At 34.0% G+C, this 12270-nt stretch overlaps 2 protein-coding genes across 3 annotated transcripts; both read right to left on the bottom strand.

Moving 5' to 3' along the window:
- Window positions 1–1397: 1397 nt before the first annotated feature.
- LOC137822006 (uncharacterized) lies at window positions 1398–4223 on the bottom strand. 2 transcript variants are annotated; one of them, XM_068626879.1, is made up of 2 exons: window positions 3852–4223; window positions 1398–3631 (listed from the first exon to the last, which is right to left on the bottom strand). In XM_068626879.1, the coding sequence occupies exon 2, from the start codon at window positions 3447–3449 to the stop codon at window positions 1824–1826; it is 1626 nt and encodes a 541-aa protein (XP_068482980.1). In that variant the 5' UTR covers window positions 3450–3631; window positions 3852–4223; the 3' UTR covers window positions 1398–1823. The 2 variants fall into 2 exon arrangements, with proteins under 2 accessions (XP_068482980.1, XP_068482981.1); XM_068626880.1 differs by having other exon boundaries at window positions 3761–3964.
- A 4968-nt stretch (window positions 4224–9191) lies between these two features.
- On the bottom strand, window positions 9192–11898 carry LOC137820499 (protein NUCLEAR FUSION DEFECTIVE 4-like). The gene is made up of 2 exons (XM_068624621.1): window positions 11039–11898; window positions 9192–10561 (listed from the first exon to the last, which is right to left on the bottom strand). Exons 1-2 carry the CDS (start codon window positions 11531–11533, stop codon window positions 9380–9382), a joined length of 1677 nt encoding a protein of 558 aa, XP_068480722.1. The 5' UTR covers window positions 11534–11898; the 3' UTR covers window positions 9192–9379.
- Between the last annotated feature and the right edge of the window lie 372 nt (window positions 11899–12270).

The raw sequence follows: 12270 nt of genomic DNA, 5'->3' as shown, positions 1-12270 counted from the left end.
ATATAATATTTACATTTGATTATATATACTAGATAGCATTATACATTAATGAATAAAAAATTAAAAGTAAATTTTAAAGATACTAAAAATATCATATTATTATGTATAAATTTCACATTCAAATACTAACCCCTTCTTTATTTATTTAATATTTATTTTTAAGAACAAATAATTATAGTTACTAATTTCACTTGAAGATAAGAAATTATTAATTTGTACTTATATATCTTTGTTCTACCAAAAATTAATAAACAATATACCATTTTATGAATTAATTAAAATATTATTTCATCACATACGAAGATATTTTAAAAAACAATTTGTTGATCACTCTAAACAGCAGCATATAATAGTGTTTATTTTTAAATAATCCCACCATAACATTTTTGGGAACCGAACTCAGGAATCTCACTGCAGGCTGCTGCAAGATGACTACAGTATTTTGTTACTTTGTATTAATCTGATAGAATTTTATCTTTTAATTATTAAAATAGATAAATTTTTAAAAATTTATTAAAATTTAATTATTATGAATCAGTCACCTTGACATTTTTTTGTTTATTTTGATAATTTTTTAAAATAAGATAATTAAGAGATAAAATTTTATTATATTGATAAATATTTTCAGTATTTAAAGTTCTTATTAGTGCTTACTTCTTTCATTTTTCTTCTTTATTTTATTCTTTTAACATTCATCTCGATTCAAGGTTGATGAATAAATGGAAAATAAATAATAGGAAAGTTCATTTAATTATTTGATCAGATAAATGTCATTACTGTTACTAAGTAAAGACAACAAATGCCAACAAGTGCCGTTTTGTAAGCTGCACCATGTTGTTGGCCTCACATATTAAAAGACATATCCAAGACCAATGCTCCCAGTTCTTGCATCTACAATGATTAAATGAGGATCTCAGTTTTTTGTTTTCTTTTTCCATCTATCTACAGTTAACTCCATCATCTAGTATCATCAATATAACAAAATTGAATTCTAAGTTAAGAAGAAAAAGAAGTAAAATTGAAAAAGTTGTGTTTCATCAGTTAGCAGCATAATAGTTACTATGGTAGCAGCAGCTTTTGACAAGTTAGTTGTTATGATCTGTGGTCCAACCCCACCACCCCTGTGAGTTATTATTATTATGATTACTGAGTATATAAAGATTAAATAGAGAGAGAGAAAGAGATTTAACAAGACAGCAGTTGTGTGGGCAGTGAGAGAAGGAATGGGTGGTGAGGTTTTATGGTATGTGACTAAACAACCACCTTCTTCTCACATGCCTTCTTTATGTTTATAATAAAAACCTTGCCTTTTTATCTCCTCATGTCATGTGTTATGACGTCCAGTATCTATCCAAATTTTCAACACCTCATTCATTTCTCTTTGATGCAAACAAAGATAACTACCACCAAAATGTCACTTTTGGAATTTCACACAACAATTTCTATTCATACAATGCCAGGGAGGAAACTGTGTCAAAACAGCACAAACTGATACAAATTCCTTAAGTTTGAAGTTTGAAGTTTGAAGGATGACCAAAATGATGAACCTAAAATTTGGAACAAGGGACTTATTCCTTGAAGTATGAAGAAAGTAACCAACAAATATCACCCCACCAAAAAAGTAAAGAAAATAAAAAGAGAAAAGGATGAAAAGTTGCTTATGAACTACTTGAAGAATAACAGAAATACCTCAAAGAAGACATGAATCCTGTAAAGAATTAATGAAATAAGGGGAAGCTTTTCTATACAGTTTGGAATCTTCACTCTCTGAAGTTGAATTCAGATTTGAAACCTCTGCTGGAATGAACTAGGATAGGTTTAGTTTAGTTAGAAATGAGGCCTACGAGTGCCTCTTGCTTGTGGCTGCCTCCTACTACCCACCAAGGTTTGTAAGGCTCAGCAGCACGTCCATGGCTGTTACCTTCTTCCTCTGTAGAAGCAGGAAGATTAAGATCAAAAAAGTCCCTTATTTCTGGGGCTTCTCCCCCAAGTACAACTGTTTGACTTTGACAGTTTCTAGTAATCTCAGACCCACTAGGCAAGTGATGAGATCTCTTGTGACCACCCAAGGCTTGTCCAGATGGAAAAACCTTGAGGCAAATTGGGCACTCATGACCTTTCCCCTTTTTGGACTCTCTCTCTCTCTCTTCCTCATTGTCAAAACCAGTAGCAGTAGTACCAGTAGCAGTAACAGTAACCATTTCATGTTCTTCCACATATTCATTCTTCAGGAGCTTACTTTCTGTTGTTGGGTCAGGGGAGAGGTCAGCTTCGAACTCTGTGCTGTTTTCACTGCTCTCATTTCTTGAAGCAAAGCATCCCTTGATCTTCTTGTGACTAGCTCTGTGACCTCCAAGTGCTTGGTAAGAGTGGAAGATTTTCTTGCAAGTAGTACACTCAAATTTTCCTCTCTTGTTGGAGCTTTTGCTCGATTCAGCTTCTGGGGACTTGTTCTTCACCCAACTCTTTGAAGAACTTGCCTTCACTTCAGAATCCAAATACTTTGCCTTGATTGAAGTGTACTTATTATTTCTATCATCATCTATTCCATTGTCCTCAAATGCAGAATTAGTATCAAGCTCGGCCTTCTTCTCATTCCCCTGAACGGAAACCATGGTCATGTCCCCAAATCCAGTACTCTCAGTACCTTTGGAGTTGAGATTTGAAGCATCCAAATTGCCAAACTCCCACTTCATATCCTTTGGTTTGGTAACCTTTTTTACAGAACCATTGGAGACAACCCTCTTGCCTTCTGCCTTAGAATCTAAATTGGTTGGAACCAAAGAAGGAGATTCAAAGTGCAATGAGTTAACAGAACTGAGACCACACCAAGGACTAAGATCCCTGCTAAGCATCATCAAACTCATGGCGACCTCTTCCTGCTCCTGCTCTGACTCAGAAACAAAGGACACAGAAGAAGTTGATGGGGCCACGTACCTTGTCCTTCTCCTCTTGGATCTTCTCCTTCGGTTTGGAGCAGTGGCTTCATCGTCAGAGTGGCTATCATCCAAGACCATCTTCTGGCTACCATTCGTGTTTTCGGTCCACGAATCTTGATCCTCCAATAAGCTGCTGTTGTTTTGGGATACTCTCTCGGAATGGCACTTCATGTGACCAAACAGAGCTTTCCAAGAGTGAAAGCCTTTGCCACACTCCTTGCACAACTTGTCCAAGACCAAAATAGTGTCCTCAATGGAATCCGTGAACCTCGAAGTCTTCTTCGGGTTCTCTCTCAGACCATAGCCTCCATTGCTAGTTCCCCCTTCAGAACCCATCATTCCCGTGTCTCTATCTCCTCCACCATTGTTGTTGCTGAAAAACGAAAGTTTCTCTGTCTCGGTTGAAACATTGGTGACATGTGACCTCATGTGACCACCCAAGGATCTCCCGCAAGGGAAGCTCTTGCTGCAGAACTTGCACAAGTGCTTCACTTCTTGATCTTCTTCCATTGGATTTTCAAGAAACCGAAGACACACACGACACGACACACGGATCAGCAAACAAAGCCAAATTAAGTGACTTCTTGATCATCAGCACAAGAGAGTCACAAGGAAAAACAGCAAGACCCCAGATCAGCACAGCATCTTGGAAGCGGTGGGAGAGAAGAAGAAGAAGAAGAGAAACCCCATGTCTGGGTTGACACAAAAGTTCCAAGGTGAGTGCAAGATCTAAGTCAGAAAAAGAGGAAAACAAAAGGGACAAGAGAAGGTGTAGTAGTATGGTAAACTATATAAACTAGAAAGCTTCTTGAGAATAGTACCACCATGAGTAGTAGCTGGTGTCCTTTGGGAAGTTGAATTTTGAAGAAAAAATCAAAGTTGGAAGAGATGGAGAGGAGTTGTGCGTGTTACCTTTGTTGCTAATGATAGCGATGATGGATGAGGAAGCCAAGGGAGAAAAGAACAAACAAGAGTGAGTGAGTGAGTGAGCGTTTGTTTCTCCAATTCTCTCTCTAAACTTCACTATATTAGGAGGAGAAATCCATGCATGGAAGCAAAGATTAAAAAACAAACAAAAGAAGAAATAAAAAAAATAAAAAAAGAGAAGGGGTGGTAAAGGTAGAGAGACAGCACGTGTACTCAACCGAGGATCTTACGCCACCCCTTCATCCAACGGCCTCAGATTCCTCCACATCAGCATCCTTTAGGCTGAGGAACCTGCTAAAACTAACTGCATTCCCAACTATTCCTTCCTTTGTCTTGCTATGAAAAAAAAATGCTTCTTTTCTTTCTCTACATATGTACTATCAAGTGAAAGAAGTGAAAGGTTCCTTACCGTTATTCTTCTGGACTTTCTATTACTCATATGTTTTCTTATTTGTCGGATTTACAACAGATTTTTTCATGTGGGCCCTCCATAACTATTACTTCACATTCTACCATGCTACTGTCACTGCTATTATTAACCATTAACATCTCCAACAAGCTGAGCTGGTTAAGTGATGCAACTCAAAAATCTGCCACATTTATTTCATCTTTGAATGCCCTTTTGGAATTGTGTATCCAAAACATTGTAAATTATCCAAAATAGGATGTTGGATGCAAACAAGAATATGGAGATGTTATCCTTTAGAGGAGTGTTGGTTATCCACAATGGCTCCTGGTTAAGCCTGTTGGGCATGCACTTTGATCCCTTTTGGTCACTCTCAATTTGTGTAAAGGATCAAACTACTCTAAACCAACTTTAATCTTCTATCTATTTGCTGTTCCAAAAGTTTTTTATCTGCTTCCAAACAAAATTGATGTCATATACTTTGTCTTCTGGTGCCTTGTAAAGGTATTGTAGTTTATTACAATGATGAAAGTTATAAAGCAGATAGATGTTTCGTTGGAGCTTGAATTAGCGAAGAAGCAAAGTAATTTACTAATTCTGGGCCGAATTTTGTTAAATCCAATGATCTTCATCTGGATCTTCCCTTGTTTTCTTTCACCACTTGCTTTCTTTCCAATAAATGGAATCTGCCTTTACGTAGTTTTGTATCTTCACTGTAAAACTTACACCCACTGATATTATATCTGATAATTGTTTTAATTAAGGTTCTTTGATGAGGAAAAAACATTATCTGAGGACAATCTAAAATCATTTTGTACGATGATACAATCACATCTTACTCTACGATAATTTTATATTAAGAAACACACTAAACCATTACTTTATGATTAAATAACAACATAAAATTATTTTTCACTAAACCATTAAACTCTAAAAAAAAATATATTATTCACTAATTTATATCATGCTCATATACACTTTGAAGATACTTAAAAGGCATTTCTCAATAAAAAAAAATATACTATTATCGAGAATTAGTCTTTCTCTTGATTGGAATAGGTTTTGTTTAATAAGAGTTACACTAGCGTTCATAAAAGACATTATAAAATTATATGATTAATATGATATTTTATACTGATAAATAATTTTGCTATATCATATCATATAATTAGTGAATTATTTTATTAATCTGATAAATTTTTGCAGCTTAATTATTAAAATATGTAAAATTATTAAAAACAATAGAATAAGTAAGTTTTGTCATGATGGCACGAATTTAGTAAAAGAATATAATTAACATTTAAGTTATCACCTTTAACTACTTATCCATTTTGATTATTTTTAAAAAATTTACCAAATTTCAATAATTTGAAGAGATTAATACAAATCCCTAATTTAGTGGAAGTAAGAAATGAAATTAGCATGATGCATATATTCCCGTCTTTCTCATTAATTCCAAGAAAGAAAGTTGAGGAAATAGATACAAAATTTGGGACAAGAATTTTGTTAAGATAAGTTAATTAAAGGTATCTTCTTAATGAAGCATGAGTGGTTCCTTGATCCACCCATATAAATAATTAATACAAGCTGTCCAACGTTGCGATCAGTAATTGGTTTGTTTATGACCAATAATCATTGCCCTTCATGCTTACTAACTAAATCAAAGACTCCACATAAATAATGTGCCGGCATTTCTCCAGTACACCTACAAATCAGAAGAATTTTCAATGTCAAAAAATTAGGTTCTAAAATATATTTACAAAAACATTAAAAACACGTAATATTAACATTATATATATAAATAATCAGAGAAAACATAATTTAGAGAACTTTAGGATTTGAAAATAAAAGTGAAAACGATAATTAGGTTGATCAAGCTAGAAAGAATTCAAAGCAAAGTGAAAACAATAACCTAAATTAATCAATCTTGTTCAAAAGTACAAGAAGAGTTATAGGAGTTGGGCAATTACATCAAACTCTAACAAGGTGCTTACCCTTTTATATCTTATCACTTACACCAAATACTAAAATAAAGTATTAAAATAATAAAGTTGTAGTGTTCTTCTAAATTTAGCTTTGTGTGTGGCTCTAAGTGTAGAGTATAATCTTGCTGTTGGTTGATTTTCAATATCGTTTTGAAATCAAAGTAACTAAGTTTTTTTCTAAAAATTTACAGAAATAATTTAAAAATGAAAATAAAGTATATTAAAAGTATTTTCAATGTAAAATAAAGCTATAAATATATGTATATGTATTTGTTAAAACAAAAGTCTAACAATCCTATAATTTTGATTAAGTGTTTCTCACAATAAAGTAAGAAACATGAAAAATCGTCTAAAAGATGTTAAAATATGAAAAACAAGCATATCATGTAAGACACATGCACTTTGTTTGACATATGATACAACACATTGTCATTTTCACTTCATATGATAAGTGAAACCTTCATTAAATGATAATACACATGTACTTTAATTTTGTGTTGTAACTAACAAAAACATTCTTTGAACTTACCAGTGTGTTGCAAATAATGTCTCCATCTCCTATCCACTAAGATGATCTGCACAAACGTATGTTTACACAAAGATCACTTGAGATATGAGATAAAATTATTTTCAACAACCATCTTGACACAAGCTTATATTAACTCTAGCTCATCTTGTATGGTCTCTGTTATTACTACATTTTGAGTAAAAACATATATGACCTAGCGGTGATAAGTATTTCTAGTTGTCGAGATCTTGCTTGAAAAAAAACGTGGTATTTTATGATGCATCAAGCACATTTAATGTACCCCTACATGCATGCTCGACAGACGAAAAAAATGAAGCTAGGTGAGTTCAAAAGCTCTCAATGATTAGAAAATCCATTACCAAAAAATAATCCAACATGTCTGAGGTTGAGATAAATTATCTCCTCAGATATTGTTCACTTGTAAAGCTAGCTTGTCTTAGAATAAAAGGGATAAACATATTTTTTTTAAGAAGACTACTCCTCAAAAGTGTATTAGTTGATGTCATACTCAATCAAATAAAAAAGTTTAACTTATAGACCATCTAATGAAGGTCTTAGGTCGTCTGATGCACAATCTAATGAAAAATCAACAAACAATAAATATATTAGGATTAGTTAAACCAAAGTCATATCTCAATAAATTCAATTACGATTTTAAAAAAAATCAAATAAAGTCTAAAAAAATATAAGTTAAAATGATTAGTAAATTAAAACGGAATTATTGTTGTTTAAAACAATAATTTAAAAGAATGAGAATGAATCGATTTAAAAGTTAGTTCATTCAATTATTCATCGGTGTCATCTATTTATTATTCATCCCATTTTTAAATAGAATTAAATTAAAAAAAATAGTCTTCTATTTTATTTAATTTAAGTAAATTAGTGTTTTTAAAAAAACAGTTAGTTAAATTGATCCAATAAAGTGTAAAAAAGAAAAAAAAAACGCAAAGGAACATGACAATATGTTTAATGTAGCTTTTTTCTTATTCCGAAATCACTTTATTATAATTTAATAAAATTTTGTAGCATACACATGTTAAAAAAAATTAAATATCAATATTAATGCTGCACATACTTAAAAACATCTTAGTTTGCCAAGAGAAAATGGTAATTGAACAATAAATGTGTACCTCAATTTAGGTAACTCGTTATTTTGCCAATAACCCTCCCAATTTTTAATTTTTCATATAACAATACTCTCAAATCTAAGAGTAAATAGTTAATTCATTACCATAATTATTGATATATTTCATATTTTTAGTACAAAAAAAATCTTAGTAGAAAAACTTTAATGATATTAATTTATTTAAAATTTATTAATGATTCAGGGAAATTGAGTACATGCTACCTGTCATGTATATTTATTAAAAAAATGACATTAATATACAAAATTAACTTTAAGGAGAACCTTCAAATTTTAGATCCCCAATTAGTTTCTTAAGATTAATTATATATTAAAAACTAAATATGTCAATGTTTTTTTCTACAGAACCCATTATTCATCCCAAATGCAAAGCACATAAATAATCATTTTAACAAAGAAAACAAAATACGAACCACTTTCAAACTAATTTGTACACAAAACACGTTCAAATATGTGAAGCTTGCAGTTTTAAAGTTGTTCTGTCTTACACTCCACTACTACAAAACTTCACATAGGGACAAGTAGCATGCTGCAATCACAAGAAAACCTCTTCAAACGATTTTAATTCTACAAGCTCTTAATTTTCAAAGTGATTAATGCCTTTGCTAGAACACTTAAATGATACAAAGTCTATTAACAGAATTCAAATTACATTAACACCTCATGAACTGTTTGACAAACCAATAACAATCCACTGTTGAACAATGGCCAAATCATGACCCTTGTCCACAGTTCTAACCACTGGAAGTTTGGACCAATCCAGTGCCCGTTCCATCCAAAAAAACCGCTGTCTTAGTCACCTTCTCCACCCATAATATCTTATTGATTTCAAAGTACTACTATTTCACATGCTGATATCTCTCCACTTGCACCTTCATCAGGTCAGGAATTCCATCCATCCTCCATCCCAGCAGAGCTTCCGAGCTTCCCTCCAAGCATGTCAGTGCCATCCAAAGGCTCCCTGGGAATGGGAGCTGTGATGCCAGCTTGATAGGTACTGGTGTTAATATTGAAATAAATACAACTCAAGGAGGAAAACTCCTTTTCAAACCAGAATGGAAGAAATGCCAAAAAATCAGAAACTGATATGAATATAATTATATATAGAGTCTGCTCTCCCTTGTTCTAGGCCACCAATTCACTCCAAACTTCTGTTGTACCCCTTTACTTAGCCCAACCCTTTCTAACCTTCTTCTCTTGTATACAAATCAAAAAGGTCTATCATCAATCATTTGGGAAGCGAATTAAAGAATGAAATGCCTTCTGAGAAGTGGGAATCTATTGTTATTATTTAATTATGTATACATTTATAACAAATAAAATACATAATTCAGTAGACAACCTGTACAAAACTGCAGTAATTATAATTATGCCAAACGGAACAGAGAAAGCAAGAGTGATTTCCTCAGCCTTTACCCCGTGTTGAAACGCAGGCAAATACAATCTTCATCATCTTGCATAATGTTTTAATCTTCTAAGCACAACTTGTTTATAAAACCTCTGGGTCCGGAAGTACAATACCAAACCAACCAAAAATGTAAGAAAAGCCACACCTGCCAGGATAAAAAATGATGACATGAAACAGTCTATGCCAAAGCACAAATTATCTTCATCGGCTTGCTTGTCATAAAAATATCCAACAACTCTCACAGAAAGTATGTAAGATCCAAGTGGACTTGCTGCAGCAATGGCATTGAAAATGGTACCCATATGCTTTACACCAAATAGCTCCGAAGTGATTGTAGGCATCAAGGACCAATGCGCACCATAGCCAATGCCCACAAGGACAGGGCCCAAGTACAAATTTCCACGGAAACCACATGCTATAATTAAATGACCAATAACCATTATCCCCAGTGTTGTCGTCATCAACAGGGGCCTTGGCCAACCTTTTCTGTGCATGATATAATCCGATATATGGCCACCTCCAAAACGACCAAGGAAGTTCCACATACTCCATAGTGACACCAAATTATTAATCTCAATGGTACTATAGCCAAGGGATTGCCCTATTTGGCTCATATTATTGATAGTTGCAAGCCCAGAGCCCAATCCTGATATCATGATCACAAACAACATCCAAAATTCAATCGTGCACATAGCTTGCAAGGGGCTCTTATCTTCTTCATGGGGCAATTCGTCATCTGAAGTCACTTGTACCTGCTCCTCACCACTAGGCAACTCAGTGTACTCCACTTGATCCACTGATGCAGAATAACTGGAAGACGTAGAACCCTTATTTGTAGAAGAACCCCTCTCAATGGTGTAGGACTGTGTAAACTTCTGCGACTCCTCCCAATGTGCCTTGATAGCAATTCCAAAAGGCGATGCTAGCAGAACCATGAGAATCACAAACTCAAACATCTGTCCCCAATATGGCAAACTAACGAAGTTCTGTAAGATTATAATGAACACGAGATAGGAAACAATAATCACAGTAGTCACAGAGAAACTATCCAAATGCTTCTTGTAATCACTGCCATGAACTTCATAAATCCTCAGCAAGAACATAAGCAACACGGAGATGAATGAAGGCAACAAAGCAAGCATCAAAATGAACGTTGAAGGGTCCCCATCAAAAAACGTATGGTAAATTTGGATCAAGATAGCTCCACTCAGTCCAAGAAAGCCCTGAACAACAAAATTCCAATTCAACCAGAACTTAATTAGAATGTTAAAGGTTTTCTTTTCTACACTGTCTTCTTATAAAAGGTCATGGAATATGCTGACATTAATAATGATTTCTGATTGTGTTTCTTCTTTTCTTTTGTAAGACAACACAAATACTAAGACAATTTTGTTTAAACCGAAAAAGATCATAACAAAAAAAATTCTCTGACTAGTCTACACAACTTTGCATGAACTTCAAACCCCGGATTCAACTAAAAAAATTCCGTGAATATTTGTAATTGGTCAACACAAATAAAACTCACTGAAACAACAGAATCACAATGAAACTAAAATAAGGCAGAAATGCTGTTCTTTTAGGTTAAATTAAAATAAACATTTCCTATTTACATTTTAATTTAAATTAAAAATTGTGCAATATGCTTATAAGTACGTTCGGAACAAATCACTAATCATTGAACCCTTTTTTGTTTCAGTTACCTTCATGATACCAATGATGGTGCCGCTATGCCCAGGGAAATTGCGCAAGCCAGTGACGACATTGGTGGTGTTCAGGAAGGTTTGACCATTAGCCGACAGCCACGCGAAGAAGCACATGACGGGCACGGGCGGGGGACTTATAAGGCCCACGACGGAGGCCCAGATGAAGATGAAGCCCGTTAAGAACTGGATTGCGCCGGCAGCGAGGACGAGCCAGGGTCCAGCGAGAAAGGTCCATTTTGACTTGGAGGGCGAGCCGGGGAGGGCGGAGCGATGGGTGTAGGGGACGACGGCGGTGTAGAGGAGGCCAGAGAGGACGCCGAAGTTAGCGCCGATGTCCTTGAAGACGGAGACGGTGTCGAGGGTGGATTGGTCGTAGCCCTGCGTGGACTTGAGCACGGAGGAGTAAATGCTGAAGGTGTAGGATGCGCCGCAGCTGGACTGAATCCAGATGGCGGCGGCGACGGCCGTCCAGGGATTCGCCACCCATCCCATGGATCCGTTGGTGGGCGAATGGGTTTGGTTGACGTGAATGAACAAAATACGGAAATTGTTTCCTTCGGTGATTAACCGAACTCCATTGCCACACACTTGGAAGGAACCCCACAAATTTTATTTTTCCTTCTTTCTTCCAAAAATAATAATTGGAATTTAGGTGGTTGCCATATATTGAATGATTGTTGTTTGATTACAAGCTCATATATAATGAAATTTCCATCCAAAAGAGGGAAAATTACATGATAGTTTGGTTAAAAAAATAGAAAAAAAAATATGTAGACTTTTTTCTACACAGTAGTCCTCTTTCAGGTTAGAATCTGTTTTTAGAGAATCTAATTCTGATCTTTAATTAGATGCAGGTTGAAAGAAATTTAGTTCTCCAAACTTTTTGTATTTTTATTTCCTTTTTATTTAAAATAATAATGAAAGAGAAGAAAAGAATAGAAAAAACAAAATATTAATAATTTAAAATAGAATAATTTGAGACCGTCACATAGAATATATTACATACACTTATTTTTTTTAAAGTTAATATTCAATAAATTTAATTATATCACACACTTTCCATCACTTCTTAAATTCTTTCTTTTCTTTTTTGTTTATAATTTTTTTCTTATTTACATATTTTACTAATTTAAATTTCTTTAAAATCTATCTATTATAAATATTATTTATCTAATTTTTTACTTGTCTAAGTAATTATATCCTACACACTTACTAATTGTAATTACCTT

Source organism: Phaseolus vulgaris, chromosome 9 (genome assembly GCF_000499845.2).
Source record: "Phaseolus vulgaris cultivar G19833 chromosome 9, P. vulgaris v2.0, whole genome shotgun sequence".
NCBI lineage: Eukaryota > Viridiplantae > Streptophyta > Magnoliopsida > Fabales > Fabaceae > Phaseolus > Phaseolus vulgaris.
This window is presented reverse-complemented; position numbering and strand designations above follow the sequence as displayed.

Bases quoted from the DNA above. Each gene is read 5' to 3' on its own strand.
- LOC137822006 (XM_068626879.1), bottom strand. From the start codon at position 3,449: ATGGAAGAAGATCAAGAAGTGAAGCACTTGTGCAAGTTCTGCAGCAAG.
- LOC137820499 (XM_068624621.1), bottom strand. From the start codon at position 11,533: ATGGGATGGGTGGCGAATCCCTGGACGGCCGTCGCCGCCGCCATCTGG. The intron at 10,562-11,038 runs GTAACTGAAACA...TTTGTTGTTCAG, and splicing joins CCATCATTGGTATCATGAAG to GGCTTTCTTGGACTGAGTGG.